The 20,163-nt window shown below is 41.0% G+C and overlaps 1 protein-coding gene across 3 annotated transcripts in view; it reads left to right on the plus strand.

The window, feature by feature from the left end:
- Positions 1–20,163, plus strand: part of SPRED2 (sprouty related EVH1 domain containing 2) — an 88,272-nt gene that overhangs the window by 48,983 nt on the left and 19,126 nt on the right. For 2 of the 3 annotated variants that reach the window (XM_061622231.1, XM_061622232.1), the window contains 3 exons: positions 12,595–12,772; positions 15,083–15,251; positions 16,065–16,129. In XM_061622231.1, coding sequence (XP_061478215.1) covers positions 12,595–12,772; positions 15,083–15,251; positions 16,065–16,129 — 412 coding nt within the window. Of the gene's footprint in view, positions 1–3,164; positions 3,242–12,594; positions 12,773–15,082; positions 15,252–16,064; positions 16,130–20,163 lie in introns of those variants that run through there. The other variant, XM_061622233.1, reaches the window with a different exon arrangement.

The following is a 20,163-nucleotide window of genomic DNA, read 5'->3' on the forward strand; positions in this document are numbered from 1 at the left end:
ACCAGTGAATATATCTCATTCTACTTCAAAATGTCTTTTGTTGGAACTTCTATTAAATAACAAGATGTTTCAAACAAAAACTTTGTTCGCAGATTTACCTTTTTGTCTAAGGAATTCATGTGATGCATCACCCTGTAATTTTCTTGCAATTTTCACTGCTATAGCAGTAACCATGTATAAGATTTATCACCATGGACAGAGTTATTAACTTCCCCCGTCCCCACTCACCCTCTCAAGCTGACAGAATCAGGCAAGCAATGTAAATAGCTAATCCAAAGAATCTACCAAAGTACAATAATCTGCCCCTGATCGTACAGTGAACCCCAAGGAAATACACTTACAAAGAGAATGCAATATATCCATGCAATAAACAAGGCAAATCAACAGTGATGTGAAGAAAGAAGTATGTTGCTGTCAGGGGAGAAGATATGTGCTGGGCATGTCTGTTGGAATCCTCCTAAAAAGACACAGTGACTTTGGGCTTCTCCGCTTAATTGTTTGAGATTACTCTATATTTTGAGTGTTAAATTTCATTGCTAATCTTGCTTTCCATTTCTAGCTTGTCCCACCCTTGTGGATAAGAGCTGGTTATAACTTGAGAGCTAAAAGCAGTACCTAATCAGACTACAACATCGACCATGGGGGAAAAAAGCCACCCAAATAAAGCACAGCCATCCATCTGAATGTATTGTGGCAAGTCCATTGTTATGGGGCTGTGTAGTTTTGTGGAGCCCTCTCTATTCTGACCACTTATAGTCTGAATCTTTGCAGAGACAGTATCCTAAAAGAATGCTGTGGCAGTTGCAGTGGGTTGTACAAGAAGATACTGTCATGAAAGGTCTTTAGGGTCCTAGTTTGTTAAGGGCTGTATAGATTAAAAAGTATCTCCTTGAGTCGTGTCTGGAAAACAAGAGCTAGTAAAGACACTCCATGACATTCAAATGGCTGAAAATAAAGCTGCCAAATGGAACCCAGAGGGACATCACAAGGAGGCTCCATTGTGCTGTGCAGTAATTATCTTTTTATGTCTTTTCTGCTAGGAATGCGTAGAACCACTCAAGTAGCTCCACAGCTATGTCACACAAGCACAGGATGCTGCTTCCCCTAATAAGCTCTTGCCTGAGATCAGTAGATAGGGCAGCAGAATGCAGTCACAGTGGTAACATCTCCCAGTGATTCCTGGATATATGCTGTCTGCCAACGCAGAAGTCCTTTTACCGATCCCAGATAAAAGGCTAATTGCCACCCCATTTTCTACTGTTTTATGCTAGGAAAAATGTGATAGCTTGCACAATACTTTTTTCCTGAGAGAATTGCCTCATCTTAACAACAAGGGTGTCTCCCACACTGGCCATGGGGTTAACAATGTAGTGCTTTCATTAATACATTTGTTTTATCCCATGTGGCATCCTAGGAATGAAATCGCTGCCATTGGCCCATCTGGGATAAAAGAAATTTCATTTGTTAACTTTACTGCCAAAGCTATGATGTCATTGATTCCAGTTTCAAATCAATTTTCTGTGAAACGAGGGATGGAAACCTCCCACAGATACAGAGAGAGGAGTTCTTGTTGGTGCACATCTTCCACTTCCAGCAACGTGACCAAAGCAATACTAGAGGTGTGTCTATTAGAGGACCTGTCTGTCTCCAGGCAACTAAACTTGTATTCTACAAGAGGTAAATCTATTCAACGAGCCATGTATCTTTTAGCAAGGAATGTAATCTTTTGATACTTTCTTTTTATCAAATAGTCTTGTCCTATTGTCGACACTGTAACCAAATATTTAAGTGAGTCACCTAGGAATTCTGTGTGTGTGATTCTGATAAAAAGTGTGCATTGCTTATCTTTGTGCTACTAATGCGGACAAATAAATACTTTCAAAAAGATTTAATGATGTTATCATTCAGGGACCTGCAGCCCTGCGTAGTGTACTGTACGTAGGAGCAGATGTTCTTTTAGGATGTTAAGAGGTTTAATCAAAATGATTAAAAGTAAAACTTTGCAATATCCCAAGGTTGGCTTGTGTGCACAGAGTCTCAAATGTAGGTTGTATTTATCCCGTCTGGATAGCAGCTGAGCAGGTGATTTCTTCTTAGCTGCCACCAGAATAGTTTGGTATTTGGGCTTTGTTTTGTTTTTTATGATGTCCGTTGGTCATTCAGCTTTGGTGTAAATTTAAATGGAGATTTTAAATCAACATTTGCTGGTCGCCACTAAAACTTGCAATGTGGTAGACTTCTAGACATTCTGTGAATCACACAGAATGAGATGGTAGCCTAGAACTGCATGAACATTAGCTTACCAGAAAGAAAGCAACACTAAACTTTTATCTCTGCTTTTCTAGTTGCGCAGGGAATTTCTTACGTATGGGAGCACACTCAAATCTGACATATATGCCATACCTGAAGTCCAGAGTAGCACAGTCCAGAATTTTGCCACCTTAATCTGTGTTGACAGGTTCTAGGTCTATTTAGAAGAGATAACATTTCTTCACCATCAGCATTAGAAACATACTTGTAAGTGAAAAGTAGCATTTTGAAGAAAGTGTTTGGCATTTGCTTTTTTGAACTGATCCCCAGCGCTTGTGGCTAAACATAAAAAAATGACAATGGCTAAATCTGATGGCTTCAAACAGAAAATAAAGTTTTTATGTCACAGTTTGATAGCAGTGCGGAAACTATCTGAAACACTGGTATAGTAAAATGGTTCCTCCAGCAGATTTGAGATTAGAGTTCAACTTTGCTTTTTAAAGCATTTTAAAAAACCAACACCTGCCAGCCAGCCAGTAAAATTTTATCTTTTGAAGTAATTGGATCAGTCTAGTTTACTCCTTTTTACCATTACCTCATGTGAATACAAATGCAGAATGTGAAGCTGAATAGAATTAGTGCAGATTCTGAATGGCATTTCAGCCATTAATTTGCCTCTTTATTAGATTCCACCCTTTCCTTTTGTCTGTTCCCATTTAAGAACCTCCACCTTTGACCTCTGACACTATAATGTTCTTTTGCTGAATGGGTGCTTTAGAGCCAGATGATTATTCCATTGTAAATTGTGAAGTCATTAAGAGCACTCCTTCTTAAAGCGTATTGCTCTGCCAAATGGTTTCTCCTATGACTGATTTTCTGGAGAGAAATAAGGATGTTTGTGTTCCACAGAACTCAGCTGATCATAACACAATATATAAGAATTTGTGGTTTCATGCATCCTTGGATCCATATGCACCCACATCAGTGCAAGGTAATTCAATGTATGTTAAAGAATTATAATTCAAAATGCTTGGTCCTAGAAAAGCTTACTCTTTTTAATTTTTCTCATCCTTGTAAAAATAAGGTTCTGAAATTTCAAAGGACAATTTGTTTACAGTGGGAGGAGTAAGCTTTCACTCTATGAAATCTTTCACTGTTTTGCCAGTGAATTCAAAGTTATTTTGCTTATTTCTTTGGTGCTTCTGTCTCTTTTGGGAGCGGGGGGGGGTGTAGAATGGAAGGTAGCAAGGTGTTTAACTATGAAATGAAACCCATGTTTTAAATAAAAGTCTAGAAGAAGAGTCTCTTGAAGATTAAAGAGTTTCAGCTTCCCAGTTGCTTCTGAACTCGTAGTAGGAATCTCCTTCAAATCACTGCCAGACACTTGCATAATTTGCTTTTGGGGGGTTTCATGGCCCCCTTCTGATGCTTGCAATATTGGCCAATGTTTTACATAGTGATTTTGTTGCCTTGCCTAGTCCAAGGAATTAGCAAGAAAATCAGCTTGCCACATAATCTTAGCTGAGCAGAACAGGATACCATCTACTGATGCCATCATCAAAGGATCTGTATGGACAGATACAGTACGTATCTGTTTTATAGCCACCCATATGTATGTTTGATTTCTACCCACCCATCCTGCCCCCCCATTTAGGACTCAATTGAAATCAAAGTGTTCTCTCCTGCTACAGATTCTAGCAAACATAGGAAAATTCTGGTATTATCTTTTTGCAACAGCAGTAATAGTCAGTATGGTCATTCTGCATACATTAGAGCTTTGCGTAGAAAAGTTGCAAGATGTAGCTCTTGCACTTTATGGCCTCTTTGCTCCACTATTTATGATTGGTGTAAAGTATGACCTGCTCTTTCACTCCTTGCCTTCTAGTGGCAAGTAAAGACAGTTGCATTTGAGGGCATTTGTGGCCCTCTTAACAGCTTAGGTTTGTTCTTGTTTACTGGTGTGCTTTAGTTTAGTTTTCTTTTCCTTTTAAAATACTCTTTTAGGTGCATCAAGGTACTCTGGCATGAGAAGCAGGGTATATTTTCATTTGTTTTTTCTCTATACCTGTATATGTGGTCTCCTGCCTACTGAGGATACATTTCACGCATCTCAAGATGTGGGCTCTCCTCCTTGAAAGCTTATGCAGCAGTAAGTCTGTTTAAGGTGTTAAGTTTGTTAAGGGGCTACAGCTCTTGTATGTTTAAGTATTAAGCAGGAAAGGCTAATGCAAGGACGTGGCACTCAACAATATTTTCACGGAAGTTAGCATAAGTAATGTGTTTCCTGTATCAGGTTAACTACTCCTTTCAACTTTAGGCAGAACAGTTCTGAGGATTTAACACGTTTTGGCTTTTTTTCCCCTTTTACCATAATTTCAATTAAAGTAATATCTCACTAAGAATTAAAGTGCTTACATTGATTACTTCCATAGGACTTCCTTGAATTGTTAGGTCATGTGATTAAGGCTGCAGCCCTGTCCATGCTTGGGAGGAAGTTTTTCACTCAAACCAGAATGTAAATCCACGTTTCAAGTTAGCATCCTGATCCTGGCTTGTTTGGAAGCCATCAACCATAATTCCCAGTTTGCATGTAGTGGGAAGCTGTGGTTAAACTGAGGTTTCCTGGTTTGTTTGTTTGTTCACTTGCTAACTTGCATGAAGGCAGGAGAGAAACGGAAGCAAAGAGCCTTCATACAGGTGCATGAAGTTCTTGTATATCTTGGCTTATTAAACTGATATTTGATCATGCTAAAACGGACACTCTCTCAGCCCAACTTATGCAATATGAGGATAACTATATCTGACTTTTCTTACAAAATGTTGTTAAGCATTATTAGATGATGTGTGTGAAGTACTGTGAACAGTTTAAAAGCACTTTATAAATTATAAGTATTTATAATAAGTATAATTATGGTGCATAATGCATTTATTTAGGAAGGAATTTAGGCACAGTTGCGTCTGTTAAAACAAGAAAGCTGAAAATGGCTTTGCAACTGTATTTGAGTCACCAGACTTTATCTCTTGTCTTTGCTGCTTTGTAAATAAAATAGAAGCAGAGTTTAAAATGTTAAGAGCTGGAGTGCTATTAGCCTTAGAGACGGCAGGTATTTTTAATTTTTTTTAATGTACATGTTCTGCTTAACCAAAGCCTTTGGCAAGGAACACATGCTTAAAGAAAATATTTGAGAATATATTTTAGATTGTAAGCACTTCTAAAAGGCAAGCGAGTATATTTTGAGCCAAAGTGAGTGCAATTCCAACTTATTTTTAACAAAAACTAAAGGACACTGTTCTTGCACTGAATCTGTTTCAGAGTAATACCAAAGAGTATATAAAATGCATATTAAGGGTAAATGTCCCCTCCTATTTCAAATTGTGATGGTTTGCTCAATCGTGGAAGTGGAAGGGTCCTTGAAGGTCATCTAGCCCAACTTCCTGCTCAGTGCAGGAACTGCAGTATCAGATGCAACCACAGCATGTCTGACGGATAGCTCTCCAACCTCTGCTTAAATAAATATGTCAAATTAAGTATTAGGCAGTCAGTTCCACTGTTGAGCGGCTTTTGCCTTTAGCAGGATTTTCCTAATGTTTAACCCAAGTCTGCTTCCCTCCAAATTCCACCACTCTGGAGTAGCAGAGCAAGTCTTCATCTTCTGCATGACAGTCTGTCAGATATTTGAAGACCGCTGTCATGTCTGCCTATAATCTTCTGTTCCCCAAGCTAAATATGCTCTGCTCTTTCAACCAAGCCTTTCCTGGTAGGACTTAGTTATGACACCCTTGTCACCACTTGGTTGTCTTCTAGATGTGCCCCAGTTTGTTCATGCCCTCCTTAAAATGTAGCACCCAGAACTGGACACAGTTCTCCAGGTGCAGCCTGACCAGTGCAGAACAGAGTGGAACTATTTATTACTGCTTGTGATCTGAACACTGTGCTTCGGTTAGTGCACCCTCCGATTGCGTTAGCTGCTTTAGTAGCTCCATTGCATTGCTAGCTCACCATAGACCCCTACGTCCTTTCCAATAAATTAACCAATATTTTAAGCTGAAGAATGGTATAGAAAGGCACTGTATGAATTTCAGGATAAATCTATCTGTGCCTTGGTTATTTAATGCCCACATGGATTGGTGTTCTAGCGCATTCATCCTGTAGAGATCCATTTGTCTCTGATTTGGATGCTAACTTTTTATTGGGTATTCAGAAATATTGGATATTACTGATGATAAAATCACTCATGAAGTAACTTCTATGTTGCAGAAACCTTCATAAATAAAAAGGCTTATTTTGCAGTTCCTTGTTAGGTTTACTGTATAGCATTTTAAAACATTCCGTTGGACCAGATTATCTTCATATTATACTAACTATACGAAAGGAACGGTCTTGGTGGACGTTGGTGTAGAGAGCCACGCAACCAGAGGTATTCATATGGCACACATATTTTTTCATATATAGCTTCTCTATAGTATACTGCCCACCTGTGCCAAACAGGTGTTTGTGGTAGACCCCATTTTGCTTTTCCAACTGGTTGGTGTGGGACTACCCATTTTGGTACTGGAGGAAGTGATGATTCTTGTTCTGGGTAGGATTATCAGAAACCTTGAAACACTGTGGTGGAAAGGGCTGTCAGGTTGCCACATAGCTCAGTAGTCTGAAGATACGCATTTTCCCAAAGCTTCTTTCACCTCAGATATCAATTGAGCTAAAGTAGCTAAATCAGCCAGTTAACACAAGTAAGAGTGAACTGCACAGATGAAACACTGCCACGGGAATGGACTGAGTTGTAAGCCTTGCTGGTTACACATTACAAGCAACACATTCAAAGGTATGTATGACCTTGGCAGTTCTGCTATGGAAAGTGAATTCATGAAAGGATCTGTAGAAGTGGGAGGGGAGCTGTTGCTTCAGTATAGCATCAGGACCTGCTCCTGTCATTGTGCAGCCATCATGTCCAGTATTTTAAGAAATGACATCTTGTGTGTGACAGTCTCTGTTAACCCCGGACTGCTCTGCTAGCCATGTTGGGAGCATAGTGGAGCACTTTGGCAAGCCACAGCATGGTACATTTATTGTGTGATTTTTCTCTCGAAGAGTTCAAAAGATGTTTACATTCTGAAAAAAGTGTTGCTTCTTCTGGCATTATTTCTCACAGAGGATATACAGTGAGCATACAACAGAGTATATATTTTCATTGGTGTCTGCAATAGTTTCATGGTTTACTGTCTCTTTCTGGTGCCTTATACCAAGAAATAGCAACTGCATTTTTTTCTCCCTTGAGAAAATGTTTAGGGAACTATTCCTAAAAGGACAGAGCAGCAAATGTATGTGCATCCCGGTGAGCCCTGGCTTACCTTTAGTGCCTGGCTATCTCACCAGGCAATATGGCTGTGCCAGTATTGAGAAAAACGGATCAGTATCGAATTTAGATTGAATGTAGCCCTAGCAATGGTGTGTAGTATATTTTGATTAGGGAGGGGAAGTGAAGACTTCAGTCCTGTGCACAGTTACAGAGGGGCACACAATCAAACATTTAGGATGGTATTCTACTAACTCCTGTCAGTGCAAGGATTACCACTAGCGCAATGGGACTTCCCCTGCATACCCTGTGTCCTCCACAAATCTGTTCCAGACAGTTGAAGAAACCCCTAGAACAGATTTAGGGGACACACGGCAGGAGGGGGAAAATCCCATTAAGCTAGCAGTAATCCTTGCATGGACGGAGCCCTCATGTAGCTCTACAATGAATGCAACTCTTAGTGTTCAAGCTTGTATGGTCGTCCCCTGTATTGCAGATCTAAGGTTCAAAGAATATGGCTTTCTAAAGCCACCCAGTCAAATTTAAATCTGGGGGTTTCCCAGTAACATGTTTTACAGCATAATAACTCCTAGAAATGTGATAGTCCATACACTACCTTTTTTTGAAAGGTGTTGTTAAGGACATGACAGGTGTAGCTTTCCCTTTGAATCAATTTATTCTGGAATATATAAAGGGAATAGTTGGTAAATGGAATCAAAGCTAATGACTAATTTCTTTAGCGCTATTAAGGAAGAATCATCCTCCCAGTGGCTTTCGCATATAGTTAAGTCGAAAGCTAGCTTTTTTTAAAGAATATGGAAAATGTTCTGTTTGATACAATGGACATATATAATTAGGTACAGGAAAGGGAAAGAGGAAAAGGAACCTCTTAAAGAAAAATGGCTGTTTGAACTTTTGAAATAATAGGATATTTTGTTTGTTTGTTGCACATATTTACATCTCAGATTTCAGGATACAAATCCTTCCAAGGCAGCTTACAAGAAACATTAAAATGACATTAAAAAAAAAAAAGACAATATCAACAAAAGTCATCAGGATCCTTCCCACAGGGCAGTTGGTAGTAGAATGGCCCTGCTGGGGGAAGGGAGAAGTTGTCCAGCTGGAGCAGGCTCTAATGTAGTCTTCACCTGCTTCTGCCTCTCCATCCCTCTCTCTCCCCCCAATGTTAGGGAGGATTACTTTATGAAGGAGTTATCATTGCTATGAATGTGCGTGTTGAAGGCTTTCTTCTTACACTTATAAGGAGGAGATGGGAAGGATATTTATCTGAGCAAGGCTATGCTTGATGATCAGTCAGATACAATTGTGGCTGTATTTAAAGAAGGCAAGTATGATGCTTGTGCAAACTCCCTGTACAATTTAAGTAAGCTAATTTGACCTATTTGTGTATCAATCCACAACATTGCCAAAAGACAAAGTTTGAAGGGTTATGGAGCCACTACTGAGAAAGATTTCTTCTCTCAACTCCCCCCCCCCTCAACTTCTACGTACTGGAGAGCTATTGCTGATCCCCCCCCCCCGCATGTTACTTTCATATCTCTTACCAAGAAATATGATGCTTCTTTCCCTTCTGAAAAATCTACATGCAAAATATTTTTATGGGGAAACTTTTGGATGACAATCACGTGGTCTTCGATACTTGTAGTAAACCATATCCATAAGAATTTCTCCACGCATAAAGGAAAGCTCTAGCCTGCCCTAAAAAATTTGACCATCACCAGTATAATTATGAATACAATAACTTTTCTGTGTTAATATCTGGCTGGTGCAAGGGTTCATGAAGTTGTGCTTTGAAGGGAAACTTGACGTAAATGTTCTCTCTGGATTAAAAGTTGGCATTTGTAGTTCTAAACCTCAGCTTCTCTGAGAGTGATTGCATGCATTTGATCTTGGCTTTTAATATTGAGGATCTCTGAGGTAAATGGGATGTCCAGTGCAGTTTCTTGCATGTTGTGAATAGAATAGAAAAGGATAATCATTTTATGTTTTAGTAGCCATTTGTCTGAGGAAAAAGAGCTACCGGTTTGTTCAGTATACTTGCCTAAGTCCATGCAGGCTTCTAGAAGAGTAATGCTGACCATGTTGGTCTTATGTCTTAGACTTATGCATGGATGGCTAGCATGCAGATGCTGTCACTGAGAGTTACTGGAGTTTGAAGCTCCCAATGCTTGCAAAGGGAGTGGTATCTAAATATTCTTCTTTTTGACCTGTGCTGCTTAATTTCCTGTGAAACTGTGTGCGCCGAATATCTGCGCAGAAGTAGGGGAAGCTCTTAAGGACACAGTAGTTGGAAGTCACAAGTCTTTGTATCAAAGGGTAGGATAAGAGTTTAGCATGCAGAATCTGGAGGATTCCCATCACAGGTCTGCAACCCAGTGTGAAACAGAGTTGAAAGCAGTGTCTGTGAATGCCTCTGCTGTGCTCCAAATTCATCAGTAGGATTCAGAGCAGGATTGTTCTTGGGGCCCAGCATACATGATTTGGCCTTGCCGCCTTGGGCTCCTACTGGGAGGAAGGGCAGGATATCAATCTAATAAATAAATAAATAAAATTTCGAATCTACCATTTCTGGGCAAGGTCATTGAGCGAGTGGTGGCCAACCAGTTGTCAGCACACTTGGATGAAACGGATTATTTGGATCCATACCAATCGGGTTTCAGGACTGGTCACGGAACTGAAACAGCCTTGGTCGCTCTGGTTGATGATTTGAGGAGGGCATTAGATAGGGGAGAATCCACCTTTCTTGTCCTCCTCGATCTCTCAGCGGCTTTTGATACAGTCGACCACAGTATCCTTCTGCTTCGCCTGGAGGGATTGGGAATTGGAGGCACTGTATTACAGTGGTTCCATTCCTTTCTCTCCGACAGGTACCAACAGGTAGCGTTGGGGGAGGAGGTATCAGACCTTGGCCTCTCAATTGTGGTGTGCCACAGGGCTCTATCCTCTCTCCCATGCTATTTAACATCTATATGAAGCCGCTGGGAGCAATCATCAGGAGATTTGGGCTGCAGTGTCATCAATATGCGGATGACACTCAGCTCTATCTCTCGTTTAAATCTTCACCAGAGTTGGCTGTGGAGACCTTGTCCAAGTGCCTGGAATCCGTGAGTGGATGGATGGGAAGGAACAAGCTGAAGTTGAACCCTGATAAAACCGAGGTACTACTTGTGGGGGACAAGAGAAGGTTGGGAACTGTTGACCTGAAGTTCAGTGGGGTGAGTTTACCCCTAAAGGACCAGGTCCGCAGCCTTGGGGTTGTGCTTGATTCCAGGCTGTCCATGGAGGCTCAGATTTCGGCAGTGAGCCGGGCAGCCTGGTACCAACTACACCTCATACGAAAGCTGCAACCCTACCTTCCTGTTCATCAGCTCCCACTGGTGGTACACACCCTGATCACCTCTCGTTTGGACTACTGTAATGCGCTCTACGTGGGGTTACCCTTGAAAACGGTCCGGAAATTACAACTGATACAAAATGCGGCGGCTCGACTACTTACGAATAGTCGCCGCCGAGATCACATCACACCAGTGTTGTTCGACCTACACTGGCTTCCAGTTGTTTTCCGAGCCCAATTCAAGGTGTTGGTATTGACCTTTAAATCCCTATACGGTTTTGGCCCAGTTTATCTCACGGAGCGCCTTCAACGCCACCAATTATGCCGCCCGACAAGATCGGCCACACAGGGCCTTCTCTCAATCCCGCCAACAAAAACAGCCAGATTGGCGGGTACAAGAGAGAGGGCATTCTCAGTGGCGGCCCCCACTCTTTGGAACTCCCTCCCACAAGATCTCCGGCATGCCTCTTCCCTAAATGTATTTCGGAAAGCCTTAAAGACCTGGCTTTTTCAGCAGGCCTTTGGGGTATCCGGGGAGGGTTAATCGATATAATTGTAATGCCTCCTGCCCAGTTTTAATATTGTTGTTGCAGATCTATTGTTTTTATTGTATTACTGTATTTTATTAATTGTATTTTAATAATTTTGTAAGTCGCCTAGAGTGGCCATTGGCCAGATAGGCGACAAAGAAATTAATTTTATTATTATTATTATATTATTATTAAAAGAAATGGCAATGGAGCATAAAGGGCAGCGTCACCTTTCGTCCCACTGGATTGTGCACAATGTGACAGTCAGGAGCTACTCTAGAATCCTTTCCTTACGGAAGACCACAGTGGGAAGAAGGGCTCCAGGATTCCAGACACAGCAGAGTATTAGAGAATGGATGCAGAGTTAAAGCCTATGATAGTCCTAGCGTTTATGGCAAAGGACTTCTCTGCCCTTCCTGAATACTTGTCCCTTGGGGAAGAGCCATAGCTTTTTGGTAGAACATCTGCCTTGCATGCAGAAGGGCCTACGTTCAGGTCTGGGGAAGTCTCTTGCCTGAAACTCTGGGCAGCTGCTGCCAATCGATGTAGACAGTATTGAACTAGGTGAACCAGCAGTCTTTGGTATAAGGCAGCTTCTCATGTTCCTGCATGGCCTCCGACCAGCTGATTCCTAACACAAAAATTCCACATTAGTCTATGCTGCCACAATACTATTTTATCACATGCTTATTGTGGCATGAGCTTGTGTGGGCAAAAGCTTATGAGCTCCAAAATGTATGTGCAAGATAAAAAAAAAATCTATTTCAGAATGAAACATGAAAATGGAACACTTTCATTGTATATTTACTTGCACGCACCAATTTCTGGGGGAAAAAACTTTAAACAAACCAAAATATTTGAGTTTTTGTGATGCTGCGTTTCCCCTGCACAGAGCAAGAACTACCCTTCACACATATCAAGAGCTTCCTAATATAATTGTATGTCAAATACTTTGGCTTGTTTGAACATTAGTGGATCCTGGTATCTCTCTTTGATATCTGGGGAAGGATGTGGATTGGTCCTGGCAGCAAAGAACACTGTTAGTGGCTTCATCTGCAGAAGCTGGCTGGGTTTTTCTCTCTCCCCCCGATAGATTAGGAGATGCTAAAATCTGTGGACTGCGTCGTCTGATTTAACGGTCTCTTGTTCGTGTTGTCTGTTTCAGTGACAGCTATATTGTGAGAGTCAAAGCTGTGGTTATGACCCGAGATGACTCCAGTGGAGGATGGTTGCCACAAGAAGGAGGAGGTCTTAGTAGAGTTGGTGTCTGCAAGGTCATGTGCCCAGAGGGCAATGGAAGAAGTGGATTTCTGATCCACGGAGAAAGGCAAAAAGACAAACTGGTAACTTAATCTAATTCAGTATTTGTTTTTGGTTCATTTCTCTGCCCCCCCTTATCATTTCATAGGACCATACATGACACATCAGGCGAAACCCCTCCTCCCGATAAATCTATTTTTTCCACCAAAACAGCAGCTGCACATTAATGTTTTAAAACCTACATTTTAATGCAGTTAACACCTTCTTACTCCCAAGAAGTGAAACTGACACTTTTTTCTAAATTCCTGTAGCATCGCAGATTGAAGTATAAAGAATCGACAAAGACAGTCACGTTGTACTGAGTAATTCAAGCTTTTAAAATGGCAATGAATTATTTATGCCACCTTCTGTTTGAGGTATAGGCTGGTAGAGCAAAAGCGCAAGGGTAATTTGTCTTGCAGATTGACACTTTGCTCCTTACCATAGCTGTTTATAGAACCAAGAGTTCCTGCTTCTTTGCACAAAATAAAATGGGAAAGGGGTGGTGGTTAAATCATAAGCTGAAAGAACAAATCAGCTAGCTGCCCGAGGTAGGTTCCACTCACATATTTAGTCCAACAGGGATAATGCAGGAATGGCCAGCTCAATGACCTGTGGACTAAAGCCTTACCAGATTTTAATCAAGGTATAAAAAAAAAATCAAAGAGTTAATTGTTTTGTGAAGTTGTTAGCCCGCACATTGATGTTGTATCTTTGGGTTTTATATGTTAGAAGCTGGATGTGCATCAACATTTTGCAGTGTTGTGGAGTGCTCTTCTTCAGAGTTCCAGCAAGCTGTGCTGTCCTCCATGACTCTCCATTACATCCTCTTCCCCCCTCCCCTGGCAACCCCCCCTCCCGACACTCAGCATTCCACGGTCACTGAGCATGCTCTGTTCTGATTGTGCTATTTCTGGTCCTCCTCCCCTTTAAGTTTTTTTTTCTATCTTTTGTTCGTTCTGCATACATTTGGGGTTGATAAACATCTCTTGTGCGTAGATGGTGTTTGGGCTGTTTATGGATCAGAACTCAGAGATTCAGGCTACATCCACGCTATACCTTTTAAAGCACTATTATACCACTTTAAATGATTATGGCTTTCCCCAAAGAATCCTGGGAACTGTAGTTTGCTAAGGGTGCAAAGAGGTGTTAGGAGACCTCTTTTCCATCACAGAGTTACAGTTCCCAAAATGGTTTAATAATCAATCTTTCAGAACTCTCAGAATTATAGTTCTGTGAGGAGAATAGGGGGGTGTCCTAACAACTCTCAGCACCCATAAACTACGGTTCCCATGATTCTTTGGGAGAAGCCATGGCTGAGTAAAGCAGTATAATAGTGCTTTAAATGTGTACTGCGGCAAGGGCCTTATTTCAACTATAGTGCACATGATTATCTGGCCACATCTAAGCATGTGCCATGTAACCATGAGCCTCTTCCTGCTGTCTTTGTTATACAGCTTGACTTCTTAGGAAAGGGCTAGGCTGTGGAGTATAAAAAACAGACATTCCCTGGGACCACTGTTTGGCGAAAGGCTAGCCACTGAGAATACAAAAGCTGGCTATCCCTGCAGAGACACCAATATGCTTGCAGAATGCTCTTGATTTATTTTATCACACTGACATTCTTTGAGGAGCTTAGAGCACCATATACAAGATTTAATCTTCCCATCAACCCTGTGAGGTTGGTTAGACTGAGTCATTAGCCCAAGCTTGTTGGGTAGAGATGTGAGCCCAAGTCTCCTCATCCAACTTGTAATGCACTATCCACTCTTTAATATTACCAGTTGAATCTAGAAATGAGCCAAACTGCTCATTACAAGAGAAGACAAAATAAAGGGCAGGATGTGACAAGTCAGTTTGCCATGGGGTGGTAGTGGTAGTATGTGTGTCTACATCTGCAAGTATTTGATTTCATTATGCACAAAAGGTGAGTAAATCTGCATATTCTCGTTAATATTACTAGAACTGCATTTTTACACTTGTGCAAAAGAGCAGGTTCTTGGTTTATCTTGGTAAACAAGATAAAGAGAGTGAATTTTGCAGAGGAATTTGGGTAGCTCTGCTTAATTTTAAGCTCTGTTTTGGACCAGATATGAAATGTAGTGTATAATGTAAAAGTGTGTGGTGTTCCTTTATCAATCAAGCAGGAAGGGTTTAAAGCATTTTGGTTTCTCTCGCAAGCTATTTTTGCTGACCTCTTCTATGAAGAGAGCTTCTCTCACCAAGGCAATGGCGTAGTGAACAGGAATAAATTGCTTGTTTTCAGTATACAAGAAGTAGTATTGAACCATACTAACAAATACATGACCTTCACTTGTAAACATCATTTTACCTCTTTGCATTTTAAACCCCAGATGGTATTGAAATGCTATGTGAAGAAGGACTTGGTCTACACTAAAGCAAATCCTACATTTCATCATTGGAAAGTTGACAACAGAAAGTTTGGGCTCACTTTTCTAAGCCCTGCTGATGCACGAGCATTTGATAGAGGTGTGAGAAAAGCCATTGAAGATCTCATGGAAGGTACTGAACAGCATTCAACAACTCTATTTATTATTGCTAAGTAGCTTTTGTTGTTGTTGTTACAACTTGAAGACTGCATTTCACACATCTTTCAATGAAATGAGCCACTCTTTTGTATCAGCTTGCAGTTTGTTATGGAAGATGTGATTCAGCTTTCAATCTCTGTAATATCTAGGAACTTATATTTTTGGAAGCTAATCTGCTGCAAGCAAATGAATATAATATTTATTGACTCATACATCTTGTATTGAATAGCTTTAAATAAATCTAGTACATGACTTCTTAATATGCTTTATGTGACTTCAGCCTTAATCCTTGTTTGTCTTGAACAAGTTCTTTCGGATTTTATGTTGCCAGATTAATCAGTTACAAAACTAAACTTACATTTGTTTAAGTGGTCTTCTTAGATGCTTCTCTGTCCTACATAGAATGACTGTTCCTTATTCTGACACAACTTCTTTTACCATTTTAAAAGATTTATTTAGGACCTTGCCAAGAATATTCATATAAATTTAACAAAAAAAATGTTGGTCACATTCCAGGATATATGCATCGTTCTAAGCATACAGCTGGCCCCTTTGTTTAGTTTCCCCCCCTTTTTTTCCTGGCTCATTCCCACCACCACTACCACCACCAGTTGGCTTTTGAAACATAGGCAAGCTTTTAAAATGTAGTTTATGAGACACTGCTCTGCCAAAAAGAAAGCAAACCTCTTTGCAGTTCATGTGCACTCCTTTGAACCAAGGTCAATAGGCTTGCTGGATTGTGATCATTATTTACAGAAACAGAATACATTTTAAAATGTCTTTCCAGGATCTACAACTTCATCCTCAACAATCCACAATGAGACTGAAGTTGGAGATGATGACGTCTTTACAGTAAGTATCTCTCACTAGGAATTGCTCTGAATGACTTTTCACAAAAGGCTGTGGTATGTTGGACTCTACAGATGCAAGATATTCATAGTGTTTAAAGAGGCTCTGGCCAAACATGATGTGAAAATGTATTTTTTGTTTATGATTTCAGCATTTCTGGCCCACCTTTCTATGAGATACCATATTCAAGGCTAATTTACAAAATAAAAAATATAAATCAATGAGCAAGTTAAGACGCAATGCTAACAATAAGCACATAGCATCATTAAAATATATCTGCACAAGATCTGACATCCTGCTTCAAAGGTTGTTTAAGAATGAGCAGAACCTGACAGATCTCCCCTGAGGGCCCAGTAGCTGAACAAGCCCCTTTCTTGACCCCACAAGCCACACTTTTGTTGGTAAAGAGACAGTAAGGAAGGCTTCAGAAACTGAGCACAGATCTTGAGCAGATTCATTCATATCGGAGGAGGCAATTCTTCAGAAGCACAGGGCCATTTGTGGTTTTAAAGGCCAAAACCACCACCTTGAATTCAACCTGGGACAAACTGGTAGCCAATGAAGCTGGAACAAAATCAAGATAAAATGATGATTTTAAAAAAATGTATTATTTATTTAACATAATTTATATACCCCTTGAATGTAGAGACCTCTAAGCGAGTTGACAAAAAACACTAAAATAATCAGTAAAACAGTTAAAAGCAAGCCATTAAAAGCATATATAAAACAATTAAAACAACTCCTAACTAAAAAGATTAAAACATCAACATCTATGTGTTGGAAAAGCTTGCCTGTTAAGCACACATCAAAAGGTTTACAGCGAAGGCGCCTCTCTGATGTCAATAGGCAGGGAATTCCAATGAGTAGGTGCTGCCACATTAAAAGGACAATTTCTTACAAGTTGCAGAGTGAGTATTATGTGGCACCTGTAACACTGCCTGTTCCGCATAGTGAAGGGCTTGAGTGGGCGCACATGGGGTAAGGCAGTCTTATAAGTAAACTTGTCCCAAGCTGTTAAAGGCTTATACACTAATAGTAACACCTTGAACTTGGCCCAATAACAAATTGGCAACCAGTGCAGAACTAACAACAGAGGCGTCATATGCTGACATGTTCTCACCCCTGTCAGCAATCTGGCTGGAGCATTCTGCACTAACTGCAGTTTCTGGGTCATGTGCAAGGAAAGGCCCACACAGAGTGCATTGCAGGATACATCCTGCTGTGACCCCAGACAAGTCTGGCTGCAGCATTCGGAACCTTTTGGACTGTCTTCACGGGCAGTCCATACCGTTCATTACAGTAATCCAACCTGGAAATGACTAGAACACAAATGTCTGAAGTTAGAGATTTAATTTCTACGCTGTTTCTCTCCCCCTCCCCAGAAAAGCTGCTCTGTATAATATGTGGAGGGTGGGGTGGAGGAGAGATGGGTGTTGTAAGCATATTCATAATCCACCTGCCCACATCTTTGGTTGATCTTTTCCATATCTCCTGGAAGAGCATGAGAGATGGGATGGAACCCTGTGGCACCTGCCCCCACCTACCGAAAGCCACAGGGTAGAGCAGTAGTCCCTGGCACCAGCGACTTGAAACCTACCCTCCGGAAAGTACTGGAGCCACTGTAAAACACTGCCCTAAGTGCATCCAAGCAAGACAGTCCAGAAACATATCCTGGTTAATCATATCAAAATCCATAAGAACTCCAGGGGAATCCACAGCTCCACCTCCCTCTATAAATCTTCAGGGCAGGTTGTTTATCAGAGTGACCAAATCAGTTTTAGTCCCATGACCAGGCCAGAAACAAAATTGGAATGGGTCTAAATCCATTTCATCCAAACCTGGAGCTGACTGGCCACCACACTCAAGAATTTTGCCCAAAAAAGCACATTTTTGAAAATGTCAAAGGCATGTTTAGTGCGCGTGTGCGTGTGTGTGTGACTATCGTTTCCTTAAAAAAAATCAGGGCTTCACCTTCTTTTAGTGAGGCATGCATCACCTCTTTGACCCAACCCCTTCAACTCTCTTTTGGCCACTTTAATAGGTCATGATGGGCATGGGTCCAAAGTACACATGGTGGACCTTCTAGTTCCAAAGGTCTTGCCCTTATTCTCAAGTTTCATAAACTGAAAAATCCTTAAGTTTCATAAACTGAAAAATACCCATAAAGACACTGACTAGATTGAACCTCAGTGATTACCAGACCAGGTTCTGTTACAATGTTTTACAGGCTTGTGTATGTATGTGTGGCTGTGAACCTGAGATACTTTGAAAGCAGAGCTTATAAGAACCCTTTTCATTCATTTGCTTACATTTACATCCCACGTTTTTATTTATTTTAAAGCATTTATGTATTAAGTGCATTTATAAAGCACTTAATATTTCAAAAATCTCTTTGACAATCCCATCCATCTAGACCTATTTCAGTTTGGCTTCATCATCATCATCATCATTTATTTGTATGCTGCCTTTCCATAGCAGCTATGCTCAAGGCGGCGCACAGCATCAAAAAAGCAACGTAATTTTAGCAGTTTCAAAAACAGATCAAAGTAAGTAGCCAAACAATTGTAATAAATAACAAACTAATGAAAACATGTCAATAAATATACAGTTAAGCAAACCCCGCTTACTTCACAATAATGTCTAACAACAAAAATACAAAGCCATAGCCCCAATAACAGCAAAAATGAATCTCCAAAATTAAGTCTTGACCCCAAAAACAACTCCTAAAAAACATCCAACCCCAATAGTCTATAGACTTTCTGAACACCAGGTTCACATATAGAGGTGGCCACTGGACCATTCAGCAGTAGCTGGATGGAGACAGGGCCCCACCCTTCCAGGCCAGGTGGAGATTAGCCAGCAATGCAAGGAGCAGGTCTTGTAGGACTCCAACAGGTAACCAGGCTTCAGACCTGGATATGGTACCGAAACAGCCTTGGTCACCCTGACTGATTAACTCATGCCAGGAGAGAAACAGATGGGTTGCTACCTACCCTCTTGATTCTTCTTGATCTTGCATCTTTGGAGAAACTATATTAACAGTAGTTCCACTCCTATCTTCAGGCCCATGACATTTATGCTGCCACCAGTTGGTTTCTATAAGGGGGAAATTAATTATGCCACCTCCAGGCTGGCATAGCTTAGGGATCCAATTCTGGGGCCTCTCAGTAAACCAAGGAGCTTTGGACCTAGCAGATTCAATGCTGTCTCTGACCTGCCTCTGCCCATTATTGGATAATCTTCGGACCCTGTTGCTGGCAGAAACATCAGTGGTGGATCTATGCCCAAAAACTCTTCCTCTGGCATAAGTGTGGTTTCTGGGGCAGATGTCTAGTGCCCACCCTCTGATAGAGCTTCTCTCTGCTGGTGGAAAGGGACCTGCATCCCATCTTGATCCCCTTCACCTAGCAGGTCTAGCCGTTAGGATTGCTCTCTTTGGCTTGTAACTAAGCTGTAGCACATGCAACTAGAACATCATGTCCCTCTTCCTCTGGTTTCCCCTGGGGCAAATTTTAGATTGTAAGTGCCTTGGGGCAGGCCTTTGTCATCTTGTACTCCGTAAAGGCCCATTCATGTTGACATTGCAATATTAATCGTCATTATTTTTCTCATTTTTATTGCTGAAATAGAGGTTTGCAGGTCAGTTTTGTGTATTCTGTATTGTCAACACAGAACAAACGCATACAGTGGGGGGGGGGCAGGGTCTGAGCAAGAAACCTTTTGTATGATGAAATCACATCCACAGATTTCAAAATGAGGAGTTGGAAACTAGTAATTGTGCAACGTTCTTTGACATCTCTGTTCAGCTAGAAAACCATAGCTGCCTCTGTGTGATGTCTTGCTGATCTTTTTTCGTCCGTGAGAAGAAACTGGTGGAGATAGTGTTAAAAAATGTTAAAGGGGGGGGGGGAACCCCATCCATTCAAATATCTTTGATAATGGAGGACAAACATCCTCAACCTGAAAGGCTTACTGATGATGTTAAGGGTCTAAGATAGGTTTCCTGTAGCGTGTGACCAGATCCTCTGTGACAGTGT

The sequence above is a fragment of the Rhineura floridana genome, chromosome 4 (assembly GCF_030035675.1).
Source record: "Rhineura floridana isolate rRhiFlo1 chromosome 4, rRhiFlo1.hap2, whole genome shotgun sequence".
In the NCBI taxonomy this organism is placed as follows: domain Eukaryota; kingdom Metazoa; phylum Chordata; class Lepidosauria; order Squamata; family Rhineuridae; genus Rhineura; species Rhineura floridana.